The sequence below is a fragment of the Calidris pugnax genome, unplaced genomic scaffold, assembly GCF_001431845.1.
Source record: "Calidris pugnax isolate Ruff unplaced genomic scaffold, ASM143184v1 scaffold435, whole genome shotgun sequence".
NCBI classification, from domain to species: Eukaryota; Metazoa; Chordata; class Aves; order Charadriiformes; family Scolopacidae; genus Calidris; species Calidris pugnax.
The window spans coordinates 264,298-285,327 of NW_015091240.1; the positions used below are offsets into that span (position 1 = coordinate 264,298).

Consider the following 21,030-nt stretch of genomic DNA (forward strand, 5'->3'; position numbering starts at 1 on the left):
CTTAAACAAATACTTCATCCTATAAATTATGCAGAATTACTCAGTTCTTCCCAGAACCGTCTAATTTCTCTAACTAAAACAAGATAACAAGGTAACTTGGTAGTAATTTAACAAATTTTAACAAATTTGAATTCCCAGATATTTAGACCAATACCTGGAATACCTGTATTCCAGCATCAACAGGAGAAAGTACAGGTTCAGAGTCTGGAAGAACGTGGTTTACACTCACACTGCCACTTGAAATACTGTCAATATCTACATTTGGTAACACCTAGAAGAGAGAAAAAGCACCAACTTGAAAATCTGTGTATTAGCTGAGCTACTATCATTGAATTTTTTAGATTCTTTCTTCCTCATGCTACTGAGCCACTAAATTTCAGTGATCTCCTTTTCTCATACCTGTAACTGATAATAACTTGGTTCTGAAAATTAAAATGCTGTAACATACAAAAACTAACCCCAGAAATGTTCACCTCTTTTCTTGCAGTACCTGATTTCTCCTGTTCTCTAATTCCCTTACGCTTTGTCTTGCATGTGACAAAAGGTGACTATATCCTTAACTATATATATAGCAGCTGTGTATTTGACTTGGCAGCATGTTTACACTAATTTGGCCTGCAAGCCACTGTGATAGGCTGGTTAGTGGTTTCATGTTGTCATACATCTGGTAGGGTAAAATAAAGGGATAATTGTATTACGATATAGTTTGTAACGAAGGCACGTCCATTACAGCATCAAAACGGTTTTGGTTGGGGTTTTTTGGTATTTGGTTGGGGTTTTTTTAAAGAACATATATTTAAATGCTTGATTAATTCTTTGGGGTAAAAATAATACAAAAATCATCTTAAAAATTTAAGAACTGTGTGAAATAACAGCAAAATGCACATGGGAAGAAAGCAGTGATACAGCACTGGAATAGCCACATACTCTACCTCTACATAACTTTGAGTTCCATTAATCATTTGTATCTGAAAGGTGTGTGTAGCAGTGTGTATATCCTCAACAATTTGAATGCAAAATAATGAACACATAAGAAACATTAACTTCCTTGACAACAGACTCGTGTAAAAAATTTAAAAAAAAAAAAACAACAACCAACTCTCTAGGTAAGGACTGCAATGGTTGATTAATCCGGGGATGATCATCATGCTTGAAACAGAAATCTTAAAGGCTAAAGCATTCATCCAAGAAAACTGATATTTATTTTAATACTTCTTTTCATTCAAAGTTTGTTCTTGCTCATATTTTTTAATGAGATTTGTAACAAAGAACTATTTTACAAACACCCCACATAGGTGAAGATTTTCTATTTTGGTTAAATAATAAAGATAATTGTTAAAATATGAATAAAAATATTAGCATAGCATCACAACTTTTTGGTCACTCAAGTCTATTTGTTTCTAATGCTTACTGAAAACCATCCACTGATATCAAAGCAGGATGATACCAAAGATGGATGAGACTGTCTTTAGTTAGCCTTTATTAAAATAAACAAATACTCATCATTCCTGACACGTACCTGCACAGACAGTTGAGGTGAATCCTTCTTCTCTGATCTCATCTGTATTACAGCTACGTTTGGCTTTTTTATCTCAGCTGGTAGTTTTGGTGGCACTTGAGGAAGAGAGGTTGTAACTGCAACTGGGGGCGGTTTACCTGTAACTACTCCAGCAGGCTGCAGTGAGGTGTCGCTAATTTGGGTTTGACCTAAGGACAGTTTAAAAATAACTAAAGATATACATAAATCTCTAAAGTCAGTAAATGAATAAATTCATTAAATTCTGGATGTCTGTATTTCACATGAGATTACAGACCAATTAAAAAGTCCCCTATTAACATTGGGTAAAGTATAGTGCTTTCCCAGCAGAAACTGTAAACACTGTCATCTTTTGAAATTATTCACTTTTCTCGACTATGGTGACACCTACTGCTGGAAACCAGAACAACTACTGTGTTTGCTGTTCAAAAATTACACGCGTCCTCCATCTCACATTTTCCTAACCATATTCAAAACACCATTACACTTAGTATAGCATCCCACAAATTTTTGAGACACCTTTTCTCTTTAATAATTATTTTCTTTAAATGCCAATATAATATTAACCCTTCCCAAAACAAGACCTGTATAAAAGTTCTGTTGAAGGTCCAAAAATATAGAGGCAATATGGCAATCAATTTAGTGTGTTTGACACAATCCCACTGAAATCATTGGACTTAAGTCATCACAAATGTCGAATCCAAGTGCCAATGATTCAGTTCCTGCTTACATGGACACCAAACTTAAAGCCAGAGCAAGAACCCTAGAAATATAAAGTGTACCAAAGAAGCTATGTACAGCTAAGCAAACAATTGCTCTGTCAGGGTGTCACCAGACAGCCAGCATAAAGAGTAACAAGAACCAGAACATTTTAAACTGTTACCCCATCTAGATTTCCCACAAGATGGGCAGCTGCAAATCTCATGGGTCAGGCCAAATCACTGCCTGAAGAAGATGTAAGTTGTATTTCCATGAAGTAGCAGGTGTTAACCTCCATGCATCCGTCTATAGGTTATTTGCTCCTACCTAGTGGAATAGCCACAGGAATAAGTTGATCTTCGAGTGGATCGCAAACAGCAGACACGTCTCCACGTGGACTAAAGAGATACTGATTTTCTTGGGCAAGGGCACACAAAGGATGCTGCTTCCTAGGACTGGTTACCACCTTCTGCGTGAGGGAACAAGTCTGTGTTCTTGCTGACTTTACCTTTGTACCTGAAACAAGAGAAGATAAACTGCATGTGATCAACACATGTACAAACCCAGTAACATCACACACTACTAATTTAAGCCCTTCTACTGAAACAATTATAAATTTTTGCTGTGGGATGGAGGGAATGAGGGAGAGAGGGAGGAAGGGCAGAATCTAAAAGCACTATGTTGGATGTCTCAGTATTGACAGCAATGAAGGAGTTAAAATTACAATTTTTGAACACCTGAATCTAGCAAATAAAGGTACAAAAATGTGAAGAAAAGGACACAAGAATGGTACTATGTTGGAATGAAACATATGATTTATCAGCTAAGAAGAAAACCACGATTCAGGTCTGAAATACAACATTAGAAGAGCATGCAAGCCTGGCATAAAAAATAGAAGGAATATAGAAGATAGCCAAACTTATCTTCTGTTCATCTGATTAACTGCCTCAGTTTTATGAACATGCAGTTTGTCTCCAGCCAGAAGACTGACAAGGAACAGGTATAATCTACAAATTCCTGGTTTAGCAACTCGCTGCTACTAGAAAATAAAGCCACAACTAATAGCCATAAGTCTTGACTTGCAACATCAAGGAAGCTCAGATTTTTTGGTCCAGCTCTGAAAATGTACTGTTAAATAGCTAACCAGAAGTAATTTGTATGTATCAAAGCCTAAGCATATAGCAGAGGAGATCATTTATTGCAATGTTGCATTTCTTGCTATACAGTAATGCAAGGTCTTATTCACCCTATATTCCTTACAAACATTGGATATTATTAGGGAAATTATTAACTTCAATCTAAATGGATAAAAACATCCACAAAAAAGGAGTCAACAATCATAAATCAAATACAAGCGCTTCTACTGCTATTTTGTAGGCGCTAGGAAAATGAACCTGGAAAGAATCGCATTGGTAACCAATGATAATACTGCATTCACTACTAATTCTGCATCTCAAAATAGATCAGACATTAAAAGGCCTTTTTCATTTTTTTTAAGGAAAAACACCTGGAAACTGAAGCCAAAAATTCACTATAAATCAGATACTAAATTTGAAGTGTCCTGTTTACTTTTGAACTGTAAGGTATCTAGCCATGGGAAGTCATAATTAAGAGCAGAATTTCTGATGTCTTCAAATGATGAGCATGTGTCTTTCTGCAAAGCATAGGTTAGCCAGAAAAAATTTCTTTAGTCAAAGACAAATTACTGGACTCAGTAACATAAACAGATACAGTTCAGTGGGTTGTGATTTAGAAGAGGTCATACCACATGATCTTACAGTCCCCCCTGGCCTAGAACTTTTGAGTAAAAGCAGAAATTGGCAACATATCTGTAATAGCGCCAACTTGTAAAAACAAGGTTCTCACAGTAAGAATGATTAAGTACTGTATACAAACAGCACCTCATTTTAATTGGTTTCAACTTTTCATTTCCCCCTGAAAAGTTTATTTGCGCTGGGCAGAAACTAGATATTTAATTAAACTTAGCTTTAGAAAACCCTGGTATTTTACATCAGTTCAAATTATGCAAGAAAACAACTCCAACTTTTTTTTTTTTCTAGAAATGCTCTCTTACTCATAAAAGCGTTAGTTGGATTTTTCTTCTAATTTCTCAGAAGAAACCAAGCATTAATCACTACAGTTTATTTGCAAAGAAAATGGTTGAGAAAGTTATAAAATGACTGAAAAGAGACTCTCCAGATGGCCATTTCAGTCTTAAATAAACATCCTCTTTCTAACGCTAATTTAAATCAAGCTCAGTGGGCTGCTCTAACAAAATAGAGTAATTTAGTAAGTCTGGATTTTCCAGCCAATCAAACCCAAGGCCAACGACTTCCAATAATTTTTAAGCCTTTATCACCTGGTATATCAAGGCCAGGAAAGGAATCTGGGGGTGCAGATCTCTGAAGGAAAGAATTAACCATGCCTAAAGTGAGCAAGATTTCTCTCTTTTTTTTTTTAAGAACGCGTTCAATTTTGTTTCATTTTATTTCCACTCCTACTACAGAGGAGTACAGATCTGTTCCTAATTTTGTTATTTATACTTTCCTGCCATAACAGCATCTTTCAGAATAGCAGCCCTCAAAAAGTGTTAACTATTTTGTCTTCATAAGACAAACACAGAAGTACTACTTTTCCATTTCATTAGCAAAGCCCAAAAAATTAAAAGTAGCTTGACAAATTGTCTTAAGAGTCAAAGACAACTAATGCCTGTATCAAACAAAGGCTGACCTCAGTCTAAAAGCCATTAAAATCAGAAAACTTGGAAATAGGACACATATTCATTGGAGTGTTATTCTTTTAAGCGACATGCAAAAAAATCCTTATCCTTCCTTTCTTCTCTTAGATAAGAATACAAGGGGTTGTCTTATTTTATTTACTGTCATGACAGAAACAAAACCATAACTCTCTGTAACTGCAGTCTGATGTGAAATAGAGAAATTAGTTTTATGGCAGCTTTATTCTTGCAAGCACACACATTGCTGTACTGCTGTAGCATGACAATGATTTGGAAGAGAATCACTTTGGGTAAAGGCTGTACAGAGTTCATTCCGTTTTCAAGCAGAGAGCTTTTAATCTGTATTTGTCACACACAGGAGTTCTGGAAGACAATGCAGCACGGATCCAGTACACAGTTTTCTCCTTCATTTCTATTCACCTCCAACAGAAAACAAGCTAAACCACAGGAGCAGGTTATTACAACTGCATGCAACCTGTAACTTACATCTCACTGACACTGCTGAATTAAACACAATACCAGCAGAAAACTAGTAGCATCAAATGATCAAATGACCAACTTAATTATAATTAGATTGGGAGGGAGTGGGGGACGTTTTCTGCCTCTTTACAAGGTGTTCTTTCTGGAATTATGAAATTAGCCTCCCTGGAAAGACTGTGACCTTATTGGACACTATTGCCCAATAAATATAGAAGAAAAACGACATTTAGGACTCAGCAAAGGCAGAATTGCTGATTAAATATTTTTAAAGAATTGTCTGTTCTCAGTTCAAATCTTAGCAGTCACTGTTTCACTGTTATTGCTACACTAAGTGCTTATTAGCACAAATTTTATTAAAAAAAAAATCTACAAAATAAACTAAATTATGGGTGTGCAGCATAGCCAGTAGTCAAAAAGAATTGTTGATACCAAGTTCTCACCTTTAAAAAAATAAAGTTTTCCAAAGCAAAGGTAAGAAAAGCATCAGGAAATGGCATAAAAACTACACTTAACTAAGCTTATAAAGCTTAACAATAGATTCTTGTACTATTTTGAGGATTTGCCACCGTGGATCACATCATAGTGTCAAAAAAACCCAAACCAAACCCCAGCAGTGCTTATCTTCAAAGACATGTATATGTTTTATATGATGCATTTTAATGGCCTAAAACCATGGTTTCATCAAGTGACTGCCTTCTCATGTTAATCTCTTATATTTCACACAGAATATAATATTTTGACAGTTCTAATGAAAATGGGCACTTTTTTTTTTCACACAATTAAGATTGTATCAAGTATATTTTCCCTGCATACGTAACAACAGCATAAGTGCAAGAAGTGTAGAGGGAAGCCAACTAATATTTTTCCATCAATACTCATTCTATTAACTCGATTGTGCCCACTTTAATTGCCTCTTACACTTAACACACTTTCTCTCTATCTTTATCTTCTATTATGTAATTTCCTCACTTTCTCCTGCAGTAAGAAGATGATAGGCATTACTTTTTCTGACATATCAGTTAAAGATCAATCTTAGCTTCTGTATTAAAAATCAGTTTAGTTTTGAAAAGAGAACTAGGAAATAAAAACAGATCCACTTAAAACAGTACTTTCTAATAACTCAAGATAGAGTTCATCTACACTTACCTATGTCAGATATCATAGTTTCACTTTTTTATTATTTTTACATATTTTAATAGGCTTGACAATTAGAATCTTGTGATCCTAACACTTTGCCTACAAAACTAGTGAATAGAATTCATTATTAATCAACTAATAACCTTAACAAGCTAGTACCAAAGAGTTATACTTCACTTTTAACCCTGACTTGACTAACAAAAGAGGTTACTGGCATTAAACAATGCTTCAGATTAATGTGTCTTTCAATATTTTCAAGTTAAGAGATGTCATCTTCACACCAATAATTTTAAACTTTCATATTTCAATTCATGTATTAGAAGTGGGAAATGGATTATCTGGCTTCCTTAACTTTTCAAATCTCAGTGGATTTCTAAACTCTTCATTTAAGTAACGTAACTGGATACACCTGACACGAAGAATACACCTCTCAGCAGTCTTTATCAAAAACTGAGTTAGTTTTCAGGTCATTACTTCTAGCAATTCAGCTGTTTAAGATCTGGGCAACAATAAATACACATTAATAAGTTTATTAAATTTAGAATTAAGTACTTATTTTACAATCTAAAATAAATGCAATACACACTAAGCAAATCTGAAAACCTACTGGTATTTTTTAGTTTTGAAAAGAGCATCTTTTAGAATAGAATAGTCCAGTTGGAAGGTACCTACAATTATAATCTAGTCAAACAGCCTGACCACTTCAGGGCTGACCAAAAGTTAAAGCATTTAAGGGTATTTTTCAAATTCATCTTAAACAATGACAAACATGGGACATCTCTCCAGGAAGTCTACTGCAGTTGCTTGAACTTTAAATTGAAGAACAGTTGAACTACAATCAAATAATTTCATTTATATAAGGAATTCCTAATAGAAAATCTGGGAAGAAACACTTTGATCACATCAAAGAAGGTACTTACCCCTAACACGCTCTATCAGCTTGGGTCTTTGAAGTTTAGATTTGGGAAAGGGAGAGTTGAATCTCAGATATGGTACTTTTTTAAGTGTGCTACGATGGCCCTGGTAAATTGGTTTCCCATAGACTTGACACAGATTGTCTTCATTTTGTACCATTGCACTTCCATTCACAGGTCCCTGACACACATAAAAAAAAGGTAGTTTACAATTCTTCATGTACACACACAAAAAGAAAATCTATGAAAATTTGAATACATCAGTAGTGTTGCAAAAGTCTAGAGGGAAAAAAATAAGAAGTTCTGCAAGAAGTAGTATAAATTGGAAGTACAAATGAAAACTTATGCATACAGAATACATACAAGAAGCTTACCAACAGCTGGATAAAATAGCAGGTGCTATTAGTATTGCTATTAGACCAATTAGTAGACAATCAGTAACATGACAATGAATTCTACATTTTTACACACACTCAGCCTCGGCTTCTACAGCACATGAAAACAAGGACAATTCTGACAACAGCAACGCACAGGACAAGGCTATCATTTTAATTTAAAATTATTACTGTTACATATACTGCAATCTAAAGCATAGCAGTCATTACCAAAAAAGAAACCAACTGCTTGAGAACTCACAGCTGCCTTTTTTTCTTTCCTCTGCAAACTTTCAGAAGAAAAATAAGTTCTAAACCTCTGTTTGCTCATGTTATCTTCTCCTTGCTTCTGCAACGGCTTAGCTGCTGATAAAGGATTCTTTGTCAAGCATCCTTGGATTTTTTGAGTTTTTGCTTTAATTTCTTTATTGGTTTTGATAGTCTTGATGTTGCGGGCTCTCTCAATCCATGGGACCTTTTGATCGTATTTCGCTTGTTCCAAATCATTTCTTGTCATTTCAGCCTGAAGATTAAACATAAACATAATAAAAGGAGATTTTATCTTCAAGGCTATCAGAAAAGTCTGTGGATGCCTTTGAAGTTCTGAGAAATGGCGTGTTTTTCATGTTAGCCAGCAACCGCGACCAGTGATTTTCATTAAGCAATGGAAGTTTAAAAACAGAGGTAAATATTTTATTATAACATAGTACATGTTAGTAATAATAAGCAGTTTTCTAATGTTTTCAAGTTGTGAGTAAATCATGTTTAACTTTTGACATGAAAGAACAATGTAAGGTGGAAAAATACAATGCAAAAACCTGAACTCATTTTTTCCAGGCATACCTGGATTTCTACACTGATTGCTTTAATCCACTCATCCACAGTCTTTCTGATACGGATCTCTTCCAATACATCTCTGAAATAGAAGAAATAAGTATTTTAGGTCAGCGATTCTGAAATTGCAGATTTGATCCTGGGAAAGTAGCGACCTACCAACATTTTAAAAAAAGTAACCCAGAACACAGAGACAGTAAGATTATATACCCCTGCAGCCTCCAAAAGGCACTAAGCATACCCTGAGTTTCCCAAATCAAAACCCTGCACCCAACTTGCATATTCAATCTTTATTATATACATCTGTGAATAAGTGGCAGCCGTGTGTCAGTTCCCATTTTGATCAAAACCTGAAAAAACAAGGCAACAAAACCAATCCAACTCAAATGACAAAAAACAGATGACAAAAATTACTACTTCCTTTAAAAGATAATGATGGCAGCTATCATGCCTGAAAAAATATTTACATGAAGAGAATAGTTACTGTCCTCAAAAGACCACAAGATTAAGGAGCATTTTAATAGGAAAACTTTCATTATGATTCAAGCAGGAGGTTTTAACTGTCATGGTTTCAGTTGGGATAGAGTGAACTTTTATATTAGCAGCTGGTATAGTGCTATGTTTTGTATTTGGGATGAGAAATACTTTTGACAGTGCACTGGTGTTTTCAGTTGTTGCTAAGCTCTCAAGGCCTGTTCTGTTCCTCACACCACCCTGACAGCAAGCAGGCTGGGAGTGCACAAGAAGTTGGAAGGAGAAGGAGCTCGGACAGCTGGCCCCATCTGACCAAAGGGACGTTCCATACCATATGAGATCATGCTCAGCACATAAAGCTGAGAGAAGAAGAAGGAAGATCCACCAGTCCTTCTTCCTCACTTTTACTCTTCCGATTCTCTCCCTCATTCAAACTGGGGAGAGTGAGTGAGCAGCTGTGTGGTTCTAGCTGTCAGCTGAGGTTAAACCACATTAACACTACTAACTAAGCAAAAGTCCAAAAGCCAATGATCTGCTGTAGGATGACTAATTCTGTAACATTTACAGGTTAATGAAGCTTATTCTGCTTAGCATTATGAATTACTGCTTAATTTTCCTACTAATGCATGTTTGCCTATAAAAAGCTAAATGCCTCTTTGTCATGACAGCAGAGCAGTTTGTCCAGATGACAGAGTCTCAGAATTCAGATTTAAGTTCTGGAGCATAGATCATACCAAGTAGTAACAGGTATCCATCAAAAAATTCAATTCACATCAGGAAGGTCAAAAAACATTTAACATCCCAATGAATCATCTCATGATTGCAAAGAAGAATCAATAAATACTTTTTTCAGGGTACTGCACTAGTACTTCAATGCATGGAATTAAAAGAACCTGAGAGTTGATAAAAGGTAAGCACATAGAATGAGTAGTCACACAAAGCACGGAATAATAGTGTCTAACCTGTTTGTAGTCAAGGCGTTAATAAAAGTATACATGGCATCCTCATCTTTTGCACGAATGACAGCTTCCAAATTTTCTTCAAAAACTTTTTTATTGTTTTGAACTCCTCTCAAAATCCTTTCAGCATCTCTCAGTATAGATTTTGGCACTTCAACGTTTTGAAGAATGGATGACTTATTGAGCTGATGATGTTCAGAAAGATCAGAGGCAACAGCAGGGTTTTTTGACTAAAATTAAAACAGAACCACTAGCTTTTAATCAGAGATTGTGATTTAAGTTTTCTACACACTGATCAGAATTCCTGTTAATCTATTATCAAAACAATGCCCATCATATGAAATACTATCTATGTGTATTGTCATCAGCTTGATTTACTCAAGAACATTTAGTAGGATGTGAATATATTTAAAACTTAAGAAAATGGAAAGGCATCCAAAAGCCCTCAAATACTAAATGATATCATGTATGAGAAGCAATGCTAACGAAGCAAACAAGCATGTGAAAAACCAGCAATTAGATACAATAAATAGGTATTGCAGGCAATATAATTTGCATTTAACGATACTGAACTAGAATTGAAAGCATAATAAAAACCAAAGTCCTCAAAATATATACACTTATCTAAGGAACCCGATCTAGTTGAAGATGACCCTACTCACTGCAGGGGAGGTTGGACTAGATGACCTTTAAAGGTCCCTTCCAAGCCACATTATTCTATGATCTGGCATCAATCTATCCCAAGAAACACCAGGCAACATGCCTAAGTTTTAACAACAACAAATTAAACAAACCCCTCAACAAGCACCATGATTCTCTCCCTCTTTCCCCAATTTTTACTTTTTATAAGAAATAATGAATTAACTACTAGCCTTTAACTTTGCAGAACCCTTTCAGAGAGATAAAAACTGAGCATATATTAGCTGCTAAATACAAACAGAAGGGACACAAGTACACGGGAAATGAGCCATACAGCTATAGTTCTCCCATTCATTCTCACACCCCTGGTGAAACCCAGAGGGCCCCAAATAGAGTGCTTCGTTTTCCAGAAAGGAAGAAAAAAAAAAATTAAAAAGTGATAAAAGAATGTAAAGAAAAAGAAATCCTCAAACAAAAACCAAAAACCTAAAACTTGAGTAGACTCATAAAGCATTAACTGAATGAACTGAAGAAAAATCTCACAGATCAAAAATCAGTTTTGGCTTTAAGGCTACCTTTTATCAAATCAGAATTGAACAAAAGTTTATGTTCTAACAGGTATCCTGCCAAAGCACAATGGATATAGCAAAACCGAAGTCAACACACTGATTCCATTATTTTGGTTTAGCCTGCTGAGAAAAGAACAATATACCAAATTTTTCAAAAAAATACCAGCATGCATAGTTATTGTAATATTATCTTATTGCAAGCTTATCCAAAACTGTTTCAGTATAATAATATTTTTTTTAAAAAGGCATTAAAAAAAATAATCAAGGTATACCTTAATGAGATCATTCATGTCTGATTTCCATGAACTTGCTTCCTAAAAATACAGAAGAGCTGTTGAAACTTATTGAAAGATATCTCTGTCAAGGTAAAATCTAGAGTAGCTATCTGATCAATTTAAATCAGCACAATGAATTCCTTGTGAACTACTAAATCTCACTGCATGCTTCTTTAGGGTTAGAGCATCACCTTCTGTTCTGTCTCAGCCTAATTCAGGCCTTTCATTTGCTTGTATGACAACACTAGCAGTCATTTATTCCATGCATTTATTTTCCCAAGCATCTATCTCTTAATAATGAGGAGTCAATAGCTAAGTATTTAATTGACTTAACTCCACATTTGCTGAATTAATCATCTCTGTCTTTCTACTGACCTTTTTCATAAGAAAGAAGAATATTTGAATCTGTTTATGTCAACTGTGATCTTTCTTACCTGCTATTCCTTCTCCCATCTCGTCATGTTCTGTGCTACCTATCCTAAGGTATGTTATTCAATGGAATTTTTTTGCAATAGTGGTAAGCAAATATTTGCAACATAAATAGGGCACATGACATCGGTTCTCTCTTACTAGTAAGAACAGTTAGATAAATGTGCAATCCACTAATACCTTACAAAATCCATGAAACAATGTATCAGCTATACTATAACGGATGAAGCTACGTTTTCTAAAGCTACAGTAACAAATAACTGGCACGTGATACACATTATTTTTAGGGAAATTGCAAGCTGAAACCTTCAACCACAGAAACAAACCAACAGAACCAAACCTATGACATTCCAAGCCAATTCACAATCCTGTGGACATTAAAGTCTCTCTTCTCTCCCACAGCTTACGTTTACACAGAGAGGACCACAGGACAGACGCTAAATGATCGGGCAAACCTTCCTTCCACATGGAACCAGGTTAACACATTAAAGCCTCAATCTTCAGAAGCCAGACACGTTATATGTTCCCAGCACAAAACCATTCCAGCACCAGAGGCACAAAATCATTCATATGAGGAACAATACAATGACATATGCCAAGCAGCTATTGGAAACAACACTCTTTAGAAAAAGAAATGGCAAAATGATAAAGGAAGTAGCTTAAGTCTTCCCTAAATTTGAGTGCAGATAAATATAACATTGTTCTTTCCCGAATGGGAATGGTACAGCAGCTCCATAGCTCTAGTACCAGAGGAAGAGAGCAAGCAGAAAACAGACATTGAAAATATCTGAAACCTTAAAACAAATAAATTAAAAAACATTTTTTTAACCTGTTTTATGTTTGGTGGAACAGCAGTAAGAGTCTCTACAGCCCAGGCTAGTCCATTGCAAACTCATTGAGACATTACTCAGGCTCAAAGCCCTTCCACATACAAAGACTGCAACATTTCAAGTACTTGTAAACAAACATCAGTCTTTTCACAGAGGCAGAAACAAGGGCAACACTGCTATTGATACCAGACCTCTAAGTTTTTCTCCATGTTTTTTATTCCCCTTATTCAAACTCTTGGTCTTTCTGATAACATGGACTTTACCTGTAGCACATCATGCATTTCTCTTCTCAACTGGCCAAGATCTTGAAGTAAATCATCTGCTTTTTTCACCGTTTTCTCAATTGAATTGCAATTTTGGAAGGAGCTTTCAAAAGCGGGGAATGAGTCTGTACGCAAAGCAGTACGCCTGATGGGAGAAACACTCCTAATAAGTCTCATGGTCCCTCATGTGGCCCAAGAAAGTAGCCAACTTTGAAACTAAGCATGAATTTAAAATACAAGAATACACAACCTTTACATAAAATGGAATTGGCTTTTTCACCTGAGGTTAAAGACAGATTATTGGGTTTTCTGTATTTACCACTTAACAACTTGTGCTGTATCCTTGTACTTTGAACAGTGAAACTACATCTAAAACTCAGATCGAAGAGAGCAACATTTAAACTTTGGATACCTGTTCATTTGAAGCAATTAATATTTTTGCCTAAACTATCACAAATAAGATAGTATCTATGTAGCTGTCTCTCATTATATTAGTTTGATTTCATAATTTCACTAAACTAACATTTCCTGGGGAAAATATGTTTCAGACTGGATGGCTAAAAAAATTTCCTAACTCACTCTAAACCTTAAGCAACTGGCAGGCTGATGATGCTCCGTACGCAGGCAGCTTGGAGTCTCACTGACAAGGGCAATCCCACTTTCACACAATGCCTAGCTCCCTGACACTACTCTACAAGCTGCTGCAACAGAAGAAATACACTCAGAACACAGAGAAGCAACTTCAAGTAACACCTACTGACCTCTGAGAAAGGTGTTACAAACTGACCTTAGCAACGAGCTTCATCTACTGTCAGTATGACAGAAATGCAAAAGTAGCATACAAATATCAGTGCTCCAGGGTCTTACTTCAAGCACAGCTGTGTCAGACTCAAGGACCATGCCTGTGCCTCCATTACACCATCAATATCTAATACACCTTTCTCCATTTCATTAAAACAAAACATCTTCCTCGATTTTAGATTGTTACGTTTATTTACCTGTTTCTCTCAGAATGCCAGCTCATTTTATTACTGTTGCCTTCTCTGAAAGTTGCCTTCTCTGTTGTTGCCTTCTCTGAAAGCTCAGTTTGCTTCAGTGGCATTTCTTGAGAATTCAGAATATGCTCAAGAAACTGCCTTTCACCTAAGGCAGGAAAAAAAGGAAAGTTATATTTACTGTTAGTTTGTTCAATACTTTCTTCTCCTTTCCAGAAATTTCACCATTACATAATAATCACAAAGGATAGTAAAAATCATTTCTTAAATTTTAAAATACAGATTTACTTCAGGTAAGACAAGTCACATAAACCCACTCTCACTAATCTGTTTTACTATGACTCTTTACATTAGCAAAGTCAGAAAACAGATAAATGTAACTGTGACAGCAATTAACTGAGTCACAGAGAAACATTCTATCCATAATGTCACAGAATTGTTCTTTTTCCTTTGTCCTGTTTCATTTCTTCCTGGACTCATGGAACAATAGCAATATGTGAGAGATTTGTAAAAAAAAAAAGAGGAGACAGAAGCAGCAGTCTGAGAAAGATCTGATGAAAACACAAACAGGCCCATCACAGGCTGCGATAGAGTACAATGGCTGGATCTTATAAAGGTTCTTCCTTGATCTGAGGATCCTCAAGCAAGCCTAAACACAACCAGCTAAAAAAAAAAAGACGCTTTTATTTTTTGATGACATCTTCAAAACTCAGTTTCATGCCACTAAACTGATCAAAGCAGCAAAAGAAAATTATTCCCTTTGCTTTACAAACGCTATTTTCATTATGATGGCATAGGGACTCTATGAATACATGTTTTAATGAAAAAAATGAATAAATCAGTTCAACCAATGATAATGACTAAGTTATTGAGCAGATAGGAGGTTTTTCATTAATCTATATAATCTTCCTTAAACCTGACAACAAACAGTCATTCGAATTTCATCTAAGAAAACACTTCAGGCAGCAATCATGTTAAAACACTGTAGATTAGATTAGTACTGCCATTCAGTCATTAGTTATTGTTAACAATAAGTGACTTATCCACAAAATTAACCCTTCCCAGAAATACTTTCAAATATTTTGACTATATGTATTTAAGTGCCAGCAACCCAACAGCTCAGATTAGGTGAAGACCACACAAAGTAAACCTCAGGACATACTATTCATGCCAGGAATGTCAAGTGTCTTACAGTACCTTTGCACATGGATTTGGGAATATTTTCCTTTTCTGTTACAGAGTTTTCTTTCTTTGAGATGTTCACATTTTTTGATACAGGTTCTGGAGCACATCTCCGAGGAACCGGTGTCTTTAGAGGAGATTTTTGTGTACAAGTGCCATGACTTTGAAATTGGCTTGAATACACTTCAGGGAAAAAGAAAATTAAAGTTATTTAAATGATAACAATTTTCTTCATAGGAAAACAAATCTAGGAAAAAAATTCTCAGTAAGATTATTTTAGGTTAAGTCGAGGCCTCTCTTGGTGCAGATGAAGTACTTTGTAAATACCAAATTCTCACTTTAATTTAAAACGGAACATTTTCAGAGTAAGTGGTATATATTATAGAATCATAGAATCATTCAGGTTGGAAAAGACCCTTGGGATCATCGAGTCCAACCATTATATACTATACTAGGCAACAAAACCAATTATACAGAAGAAATATTTACTACTTATTACTGGTGGGGTCTACAATTCAATATTAATGGAAACAAAATTAATGCAAAACTAACACCAGAAGACATTAAGAATTCAACTTCACCTTGGGCAGGTGGACCACTGGCAGGAAATAAACCCCCCTGACTTGAAGACACTCCGCTAGTAAGAAATGGCTGTTCTGGCTTCCCAGACTGTTTTGTCATGAGACTGGAGGAAGGCAGGTGAATTTGCTGTAAGCCACTGGTGTTGACTGCAAAGCTAATGAGATGAGACTAACAGACAAAATTACAAGTTATGCGTTAAGTTTCCCCAAGTAAATATCTAAGCATGAATACTTGCCATGTAATCACAGCAAACACATTTTGACATGCTATTTGAGAGAAGTCATTTATAACAACCTTGGAACACAGATGTGCTTGGATATTATTCTGTCTTTCAAAAAAGCATGGAGGAGTATATAAAGAAATAATTTATAACTGTTCTTTGTTTTGTTTGACTGACTGTTATTAAATTAAAAGTTTCTTCAATTACTAACCTCTAAACAAATTTAGTGGGAACAAGAACATTTCACAATTTTTGCATTTACTTTCCACAGACACAAAAAATACGGGGGGAAGAGGAGCAGACACCTGGGACAGAACCAGAAATATAATTTTTCCCCAAAAGCTCTAAGGTCACGTGCTGGCCGCTGGACCTTTCTTTCTAATCCTAAAATATAATCAGAAGTATTATAACATTAACACTGAGATACAGAAGAAACGATTAAGCTGAAGCATCTGCATTGTTAGACACCTGCATATTCATTTGTTGCTCCTGTAACTTTTCCAAATGTTGAATCCGTTGCACCATGAAAGTATTCATTTGTTTTGCAAGCTCATTGACTCCTTCATGATAGCAGGGCTTCTCAGGCTGAGTCTTAGTATTTATTTGCTGTTCAGCAAGACGCTGCAATTGTCTGTCTGTCTCCTGTAGTTTATGAAGTAATTCTGAAACTGAGTTAACTTTTGCTTCCAATTCATTTTGAACCTGGGAGAGAAGAAAGAAAAAAAAATAAAAGGAAAAAAGAGGTGCAAGCATGCTGCCTTTCATCACTTAAAGGGGGCTTATAACAAAGATGGGGACAAACTTTTTAACAGGAGCTGTTATGACAGGACAAGGGCTAAGGGATTTAAAATAAAAGAGGGTAGACTTAGACTAGATGGAAGTAAGAATTTTTTTACAATGAGGGTGTGAAATACTAGCACAGGCTGTCCAGAGAGGTGGTAGATGTCCCATCTCTGGAAACATTCAAGGTCAGGCTGGATGGGGCTCCGAGCAAGCTGATCTAGTCGAAGATGTCCCTGTTCATTGCAGGGAAGTCAGACTAGATGACCTTTAGAGGTCCCTTCCAACCCAAACCATTCTGTGATTCGATGAAGAGAACAAAACATCCTTCCCATCCATCATGGAATGATTTGCTTCCCAAAAGACACAAATAAAATCCTAGTTACCCCTCATGCCTGGTGGTTTAGCAATACTATGAATTACTCTAAAAGACAAATCAAATGGTCTCCATCCATTTGCTCATTTAGCCAAATCTGAGTTAGTTCTCTGATATATTGGTCAGCAAGTCTGAGATTATCAACACAGAGAAAACAGTATGCAGACACATTCAGTCCCTCTGGCTCAAATACCGACAGTTTCAGGCGCGCTTAAAACATCTACTATTTTAAATGGACAAAGAACTAGTATTACCACAAGCTTACTTGTATTAAAGTATTACCACTTAAAGTATTACCACTTACTTTAAGAAGCGGAGCGGTAGTAGCAATTGCAGCAGCAGTTGCTGCTGCAATGGTTGTTGCAGAATCAACTTCCCTGTGTGCTGACCTGGTCTCATAACCAATGCTTTTCTTTTTCTCTGTGGAGGCATTTCCTAAGAGCTGTACCTTCTCCTCCTTAAGTAGAGGACCATTTTGAGCTCTATAAAAATAAACAAGTGCCTGTAAATAGCATTGTTTCATCCCCTCCAAGCAGATGATTTCCCACACAGAGCACTGATATCACTAATTATATAAGTATTTCTCCTTGAAGCTCTTGACAGCTAAGAAACAATTTTATTCTATCTTTCAGCATGACACAAAGAATTTGTAACACAATCCTGAGAAATTTCAATATAAAAGGCATTTCCATGTGATGACTACAACCACAACAAAGAATATGCTTACAGGTTGTATTTTGCAAAGTTCAATGTACTACTAGCAAAGTCCAACTAAATTTCTGATCTTCAAGATTTCCAGCCTGTGGATAAACAGCATGTGTCCTTATCTGTCTTCAAAAATATTTCATGGTTTTGATACGAAATGAATTATCTATCAGAGCAGATCTTGCCTGACTCTTGTATCATGAAAACATTAATTCAAATGGTCTGAAGGCATTACCAAAAGTAGACAAAATAAACAAGATACTACAGTTAGCTCAGAATGACAAACTGAAAACACCTTCATAGTCAGAAAAAGAATACTAAGAGAGAACAATAAATAACACTTTTTCCTTACCAGCAGTGCATTTTGGCATAAACTGAAGAAGTAAGTATAGTAGTATATCTGTACAGAAACAGAACAGCTAAGACACGAACAATACCACATACTTACTTTTGCTTTAATACTGCTCTCAAAGCCTCTTTCTGGCCAGTAGCATATTGAGAAATAAAAACATCATCTGTGGGGAAGGACACAAAATATACTCGGTCGAATTACCTGACAAAATATCTATTTTAGAGGTAGACACAAAGCATTATTTCAACAACATGTACAATATTGATGTGAACAATATTGCAGAAACCACATTATCTACTGCAATAAAAAATTGTTTCCCTTCACTTAAATCATGATGAGAGTAAGACTCAGCTTTGTTTAACACAATTTTATACAGTATTGAATGTTGGTATCAACAAAATCTATTTTGGTATGCTATGAAAATGACAATACCTTACTTCCATAAAATTTGGGGGAAAATGCCATATAAATGGTAATTTGAGCTCAGACAATCTATTCAATAAAACCCTGCAAATTCAAACTTGAAAAAATTTTAAGTAAAAAAAAACAGAACTGCAATATGAATATTTTCCAGCAGTCATCATAAATTACAAAAAATTTTCTTAATAGCTTTAAATTATGCTAAAAGGACTGCAGGCTCTCCATCTACTGTTTGCTGGGCAGATGTGGCAGGTTTGGTGTTTCTCTACTGCTAATTACACACAGTTAGTACACACAGACTGACAAGCCAGCTATCTGCTGCCTCTATAAGCATCAAAGAGGAAACTAAAGTATTGGGTTTTGGCCTTATGTGGGGGTGCAGATTTGCGCTTCTTTCCTCTACACAGCCACAGATATCCAAGAAACTTGCAGAAGTGTATTTTCTTTAAAAACCCTTCACTTCCCCAAATCTGACTGAAACTTACTGGGAGATTCAGCAGGAAAAGGCACTGACAATGTGATTTCTTAGATTCTTAAGAATTAAACATATACTTTCATGGTGAAGGCTGCTTGCAGAAAAATATGCATTTGCAGTACAATTACAACAGGAAAACACATCCAAAAAAAGGTGTGTGCCCCCCAAATTTTCCATTTAGAGACATGAATAGTTCAATTGGCAAAAGGATCTCAACATTCTCATGCAGTAGAAGTTCCTCTCAGCTAAGCACAAGAGCTACATAAGCTAGCATAATGCCACCAAGACTGAAGTAAAATTTACAAAATTTTACTTATTAAAGAATGCAAATTACAATTATCATCTTTTTATCAAAGACACCTTTGAATATTTTCACTTAAAACTTCTTATATTGAAGAAAAACACCAAAGATAAAATTAAAGCTCCCTTTTTCTCTAATTAATAAGTTTTCTTACCAAAAAAGGGGCTGTAGCAGTGCATTGATGCATCTTACCTTTAAGTCTTCTGCTGTCCTCCAGTAGCAGTGAAAGATCTTCTTGTACTGCAGCTTCTCTAGGATAATCCTTCAGAACAAGAGCAGAAAAGCATACATCAAAGCCTCTGGTATCAGCAGCCAAAATTTTAGAAGCACATGGAATTGCTGAATACACAAATGTAAGCATCTCCACACACTAATGGAACAAAACAAAGCCTCTAACACAAAATCATCTGGCCTTTGTAGTCAAGAGTTCATATGACCTTTTAGGGACCAAAAAAAAAATAGAAACACAATTCAAATTAAAAGTGTTCTAAGTGCTGATTAAGTGTATTCTCCTCATTTATGGCCAAAGAAGTAGTATAAACTTAAACGTGTAGTTTTGCTACTAGTTGCCCATCTCAAACAATTCAGGACTGCCCATGCACACAGAATTAAGCACACATAACATTGTAGAACTGAAGGGATTGAGCTGAATTTTCTTTAAGAGCAACCCATGAATAATCAAAGTCTGTAAGGAGTCATAGAGGCAAGTTAGGAACGCAAAAATCTCTTATTTAACCTTATTTGATGTCTCATAATTTTGAGACTTTTGCTTAGCTCACTATGTCTACTTCGAGCCATAGAGAGACCAATTGAGAAAATTTAAAAACAAATCTTGGTATTAATTATGCAGCAGTACAGTAAACAAAGCTCCTCTAAACACTTCAGCATTAGTATCACGTTAGCAGCAACTCAAAGAGAGAAAGCAGCTGCACAGTTACTCTGTAGAAGCTGAGCTAAAGATTTGCTATGCTTTTACAGGAACTGCAACTTTTTGAGAAAAAACGCGCTTCTCTTAGTTCGGGATTGCAGGAAGCAACAGTAACTCTTCTTACCATTTGTGACAAAACCACGGGCTGGGCAGACTGTCCTACTGAAAGCCGATGTCCCGCGGGCTGCCCCGCGCCCAGCCCGGGAGGAGGCGGCGTTTCTCCTCTGCGGCCTCAGCTGTCTGGCGGGGAGGAGCCGCCTCGCCAACCCGCTGGACAACGAACGTCAAATTTTATTTTCATACGGTCACCAGCTCCTGCCGCAGCACCGATGGAGCTCCTTCCCGCGAACGCCGGTGGGGGGAACGAGCACGACACCCACCCCGAGCCCGGCCCGGGAGTCCTAGCTGATGCTGGAGCTGCCTTCCGCTTCCACGAGGCTTAGAAGGGAGCTCAAAGGCAGCGCCCCAGCAGAGCCCGGGCCCCACCGCCTGCCTCCACGCAGGGAAAGCAACCTGAAGGCGACGAGGAACGGTATCTCCCGCCTCCGCGACACGCCTGCCCGA

At 36.4% G+C, this 21,030-nt stretch overlaps 1 protein-coding gene across 5 annotated transcripts in view; it reads right to left on the reverse strand.

The window, feature by feature from the left end:
- KIAA0586 (KIAA0586 ortholog) overlaps positions 1-21,028 on the reverse strand; it is a 65,644-nt gene extending 44,616 nt beyond the window's left edge. For 2 of the 5 annotated variants that reach the window (XM_014959954.1, XM_014959952.1), the window contains exons 1-17: positions 20,591-21,028; positions 19,731-19,800; positions 18,439-18,505; positions 17,590-17,767; positions 16,598-16,831; positions 15,909-16,077; positions 15,343-15,510; positions 14,149-14,293; positions 13,151-13,295; positions 11,626-11,667; positions 10,149-10,375; positions 8,722-8,794; positions 8,141-8,401; positions 7,511-7,685; positions 2,564-2,752; positions 1,520-1,707; positions 164-271 (exon numbers count right to left, since the gene is read on the reverse strand). In XM_014959954.1, coding sequence (XP_014815440.1) covers positions 164-271; positions 1,520-1,707; positions 2,564-2,752; positions 7,511-7,685; positions 8,141-8,401; positions 8,722-8,794; positions 10,149-10,375; positions 11,626-11,667; positions 13,151-13,295; positions 14,149-14,293; positions 15,343-15,510; positions 15,909-16,077; positions 16,598-16,831; positions 17,590-17,767; positions 18,439-18,505; positions 19,731-19,800; positions 20,591-20,593 — 2,442 coding nt within the window. In that variant the 5' untranslated portion in view covers positions 20,594-21,028. Of the gene's footprint in view, positions 1-154; positions 272-1,519; positions 1,708-2,563; positions 2,753-7,510; positions 7,686-8,140; positions 8,402-8,721; positions 8,795-10,148; positions 10,376-11,625; positions 11,668-13,150; positions 13,296-14,148; positions 14,294-15,342; positions 15,511-15,908; positions 16,078-16,597; positions 16,832-17,589; positions 17,768-18,438; positions 18,506-19,730; positions 19,801-20,590 lie in introns of all 5 variants that reach the window. The other 3 variants (XM_014959951.1, XM_014959950.1, XM_014959955.1) reach the window with 2 other exon arrangements.
- Between the last annotated feature and the right edge of the window lie 2 nt (positions 21,029-21,030).